The sequence below is a fragment of the Lycium ferocissimum genome, unplaced genomic scaffold, assembly GCF_029784015.1.
Source record: "Lycium ferocissimum isolate CSIRO_LF1 unplaced genomic scaffold, AGI_CSIRO_Lferr_CH_V1 ctg3678, whole genome shotgun sequence".
NCBI classification, from domain to species: Eukaryota; Viridiplantae; Streptophyta; class Magnoliopsida; order Solanales; family Solanaceae; genus Lycium; species Lycium ferocissimum.
In genome coordinates, this window is record NW_026725459.1 from 1 (window position 1) to 4,460 (window position 4,460).

Consider the following 4,460-nt stretch of genomic DNA (forward strand, 5'->3'; position numbering starts at 1 on the left):
ATTGGCCACTGTAATTGTATTTGCATCTCATTCTAAACTAATTTGATCCTCATTACTTGACTTGTACATGTGTGTTGGAAGAATCGGGTTTGACTTGCTTACTTGGTATTTTATGGAACTTCACATGGTTGGGGAGTAATTCTTACCTTACATGTTGGTTTGAGTTGCTTACTTGATTTGTGGACTTTCTATTCTTTACTTGCTTAAGTGATAATAACTTCTTGATCTTGTCACTTATAAAGTATGGAGGTAAGTATCGGAAAGACCAACCCTCGCCATCGCTTCAGTTTTATGGTCAGTCAATGATGCTAATGAGTACATTTGTTTTCCCATACTTACTCTACACTTGTTGCACCATTTGTTTGCAGGTTCTGTTTCGAGCTCGAATAGTGGACAAGTTATTGCTGATTGTTGAGGTATAACTTTTGAAGTTATCGGGGTGAAATATTGATTGTTCCGCAGCACCGGACTCCATATCTATCTTACTTTTACGTCTTTACTTTTGGGACAATTACTTTTCTGTCTTTACTTCAAAAACTATTTTTTCAAATTGCACGAACAACTATGGCCAAACGCAGCAAAGTAATATCTAGTCATTTTTTTTTTTTTTTGTGCGGATTGCCCTTTAAACGCACTAGTCTTTAATTTTTGCCTCTCAAATTGCTAGTCTTTAATTTTTGTCATTCGCTTAAAAAAGTGGCCGAAAATATCCGAGGTTCTAGGTTTGAACCCCGCTCAATAAAAAAAAAGAATTTCGCAAGGTACAATAATAGCTTTTACAAACTTACGCCTTTAAGGCGCTAACATTTGCCCAAAATTAGCCTATTAACAAAAGTTAGCCTTAAAACAAATCTCTACCTTAAGGGCGCCTAATTTTTGCAACGAATAAGCCTAATTTTGGACAAAAGTTTGCGCTAAGTCTTAACTTTCCCCTGAATAAGCATAATTTTGTTACAAAATTCTTCCTTACAATTATTTTTTTTGACTGAACCAGAATTTGTGTCTAAAATTTCAGAATATTAAGCGAAGGATAAAAATTAAGCACGAGCAATTTGAGCACGAGCAATTTGAGGGACAAAAATTAGAGATCAGCGCAGACTAAGGGCAATCGTGCAAATTGGCCGTATCTAGTTAGGCCTATGTATTTTTTTAATTAAAAAAGGAGAAACAATAAGGAAAATCAATCCAAAAGGCAAAGAAACAACCACGTGGATCATTACATTCCACTCTCGTGAACTTGTTAAACAAATTGAAATAACAAAAAAGCATTCTCCACACTTGCCACTTTCGAGTTTTTAACAGACAAAAACCTCATACTACTTAAAAAGAATTCATACTCATCAAATTCACAGTTCTTGATTACAAATTGAGGTTCTTGAAATCTAAAATCCAACATCCAAATGGCATCCTTTACTTCTTCTTCAGTATTTTCACCAATATGCCCTTTTTTTTTCTCAACCCAAACTGAACCTTAATTTCAAAACCACTTGTAGCTCTTCCAAATCTTCATTTTTCCAATATGGTTTCTCTTTACCAACCACCAAAACTCGATTTCTTTTATTGCATAACTATTGAATGCTGTTTTAACAAGTTCAATTTCAACATTGTAAATTCACATAAAGTTTTTCCCATGCATATCGTTCCAACTCAGTTGATCACATTCCTTGCAGGGTTTGAGATTCTTGCTTTTCCATGTAATCAGTTTGGGGCTCAAGAGCCAGGATCAAATCCAGAGATTAAACAGTTTGCTTGCACACGGTTTAAAGCTGAATTCCCAATTTTTGACAAGGTTTGCATTAACTTCCCCTGCATATAATGTTTGATGGAGTGCCATACTGGTATAATCAAAGGACTAATAAGCTATGAAACAGGTTGACGTGAATGGCCCAAACACGGCACCTGTTTATCAGTTCCTAAAATCTAGTGCAGGAGGATTTTTAGGTGATCTGGTTAAGTGGAACTTTGAGAAGTTTCTTGTGGACAAAAATGGTAAAGTTGTTGAGAGGTATCCACCAACAACGTCGCCTTTCCAAATAGAGGTAGTTATTCTTTTATCTCGTCTCTTGTATGTTAATATACAATGTTTGAAGTCATGGAAGCTTCATAATTGGTTTTAAATCTGCTGTGATATAATTGATCTCCTATTTAGTCATTGGTTTCTTTAAAGGGATAATTACATTTTTGGACTGCTCTAAACGTAATAGCCGGTAAACGTATATGTCTTGTATATTAGGTATAAATATACATATGATATACAGAATCAGTGTGTAGGTTTTATATATTTTGGCTAGCGCCCGTAATTAATTTTGGTCAACGGGCCAAAAATGGGAAAGGCCCATTTTTTTTATAACTCGAGGGGAAGAGTAGGTGGGAATTAAAAGGATAAAGAAGAACTAGAAACAACTTTGGTAAATCTGGTAATTTTGAGTAAATAGAAAGGGGCAGAGAGGACGAATAAGGGAGAGGGAGATACGAATAAGAGAAAGGGAAGAGCGAATCCCAGGATTTCAGGTATCAAATCAATGCATCGAACAATTTCATGCGTTGAAGTTGTAAAAGAAAATGTACCTTGGAACTAAATCAACCCAAATAAATGTAAATGTGACTTCAATGATTGGTTTACTTCAGTAGATATTTTTCCTACTGGTGTCTTGTCTTAACCCCCAGTGTACCGTAAAACTCTGCCTCACAGTCTTAACTTGCAACTATATCTCATGAGTAGGGCTGGAAAAATGGTTTAGAATAACATAATTAACCATCCAATCCGACCCATTAGACGACGACAACAACAACAACAATAACATACCCAGTGAAATTCCGCAAAGTGGGTCTGGAGAGGGTAGAGTGTACGCAGACCTCACTCCTACCTTGGGGAGGTAAATAGGCTATTTCCGGTAGACCCTCAGCACAAGAACAAAATGGTCCCGTTAGACATGGTTTGATAACTGGCTTTTTAAAAATGGATCAAATATGGATATTATCCACTAAAAAATGGATATCAAGACGGATAGTATGGACCGTCGGGTGACCCATTTTTTATCTGTTTTAAATAAGGGCGGGTCAGATATTTTATCCATTTTTGTTTAACCCGTTTCCGCACATATCCAATCCGCTTCCCGCCTGTTTTCCACTCCTACTCATGAGTTATCTCTAGTAGCCCGGTCAGTGATCAGACCTGATTTGAATCTAATAATACCCCACTATGAGTGCAGTTACAGCTTGACTGAACGAAGTTAAGCCACGATTCACAAAAGGAAAACTGACATGAAAATGCTTTTAGACTTTCTGTTATTTACACAACACAGTTCTTGAGTGCACTTATAGATGTCCAGATAGGAAGAAAATATTAGGAAAGTTTGTCTAATAAGCCTTGGTGATCAAAGTTATTATCTGGTAGCTATGTTGGTGGGAAATAGCAAGTACCCGGTAGATTATTTGAGGGATGCAAGTTAGTTTGGATATCACTGTTACTTCAAAAAAATTAGGAAAGCTGATGAAAGTTATTCACAGGACATACAACAAGGAAAGCTGCATTTCTAATTTAAAGTTTCTAATTTTTCAACTGCATTCATAGATTGTGTTGGTTTCTGCTGTTGCCAAGTAATGTTTTTTTAATCTTTTGCAGAAGGATATTCAGAAACTTTTGGCAGCATAACTTGTCTGGAGATTGGTTCCTGCTGTATGTACATATGAGAGAGGAAAATGAAGCCTTTTATATGTTTACAATTAAATGTTTCACTCTCAACTTTTGCTTAAAAATGACATGAAAATTAGATATCTCAAGGTCTCAGAGAAGGATATTTGTGCAATTCAGCTAAATATTTACAGTAGCTTCTCTTTAAATAGTTTTTAGGCGAAAAAAAGGAATGAATAATAATAAACTAAAATTAAAATGAATAAGAACATAAAAAGATAAAAATAGATAGTTTTTTCCATTATTATGTATTTTAAGCAAATTTTTCATTTTTAATTTTTTTTTTAATTTTTCATTTTCTATTTGTCAAATTTCTAACAATAACAAGATTCTTGAATCCTACTGAAAAGCATATGCCTTTACCCCCGGATAGGTAGGCTTTCTCATTGTACCTCGATTGTTGACTCTTTTATTCTATATATTATTTATTATTAATGAAAAGATAACATTGATTTGTCCTCCCTAAAATCATCCTTTCTTTCAAAAGTTCTTTTGAACACCAAAATATTTTAAGAAAAGAGATATGTATAGATGCACTTTATAATTTGTATCGATTAAATAAACAAGTAAATTTAAATATTTGTTCATCCTTCCTTCAAATGTTCTTTTGAACACCAAATTTTTTTAAGAAACGTGAATTTGTATAAATTCACTTTATAATTAGTATCGATTAAATAAACAAGTAATTTAAATATTTGTTATAAGCGAACTTAGTTAAGTTTATGGTCATGACCTATTTGAATGAATCGTGACGGTCTGACCGACT

At 34.3% G+C, this 4,460-nt stretch overlaps 1 protein-coding gene across 1 annotated transcript; it reads left to right on the forward strand.

The window, feature by feature from the left end:
- The first annotated feature begins 243 nt into the window (after positions 1–243).
- On the forward strand, positions 244–3,777 carry LOC132044130 (putative glutathione peroxidase 7, chloroplastic). Its single transcript, XM_059434620.1, has 5 exons — positions 244–249; positions 369–416; positions 1,652–1,789; positions 1,872–2,039; positions 3,626–3,777. The coding sequence occupies exons 1-5, from the start codon at positions 244–246 to the stop codon at positions 3,653–3,655; spliced, it is 390 nt and encodes a 129-aa protein (XP_059290603.1). The 3' UTR covers positions 3,656–3,777.
- Positions 3,778–4,460: the final 683 nt, after the last annotated feature.

What these genes read in the sequence shown, in the direction of transcription:
- LOC132044130 (XM_059434620.1), top strand. An exon ending in AATTCCCAATTTTTGACAAG is followed by an intron (nt 1,790 to 1,871) that starts GTTTGCATTAAC and finishes GCTATGAAACAG; the next exon opens with GTTGACGTGAATGGCCCAAA. An exon ending in CGTCGCCTTTCCAAATAGAG is followed by an intron (nt 2,040 to 3,625) that starts GTAGTTATTCTT and finishes AATCTTTTGCAG; the next exon opens with AAGGATATTCAGAAACTTTT.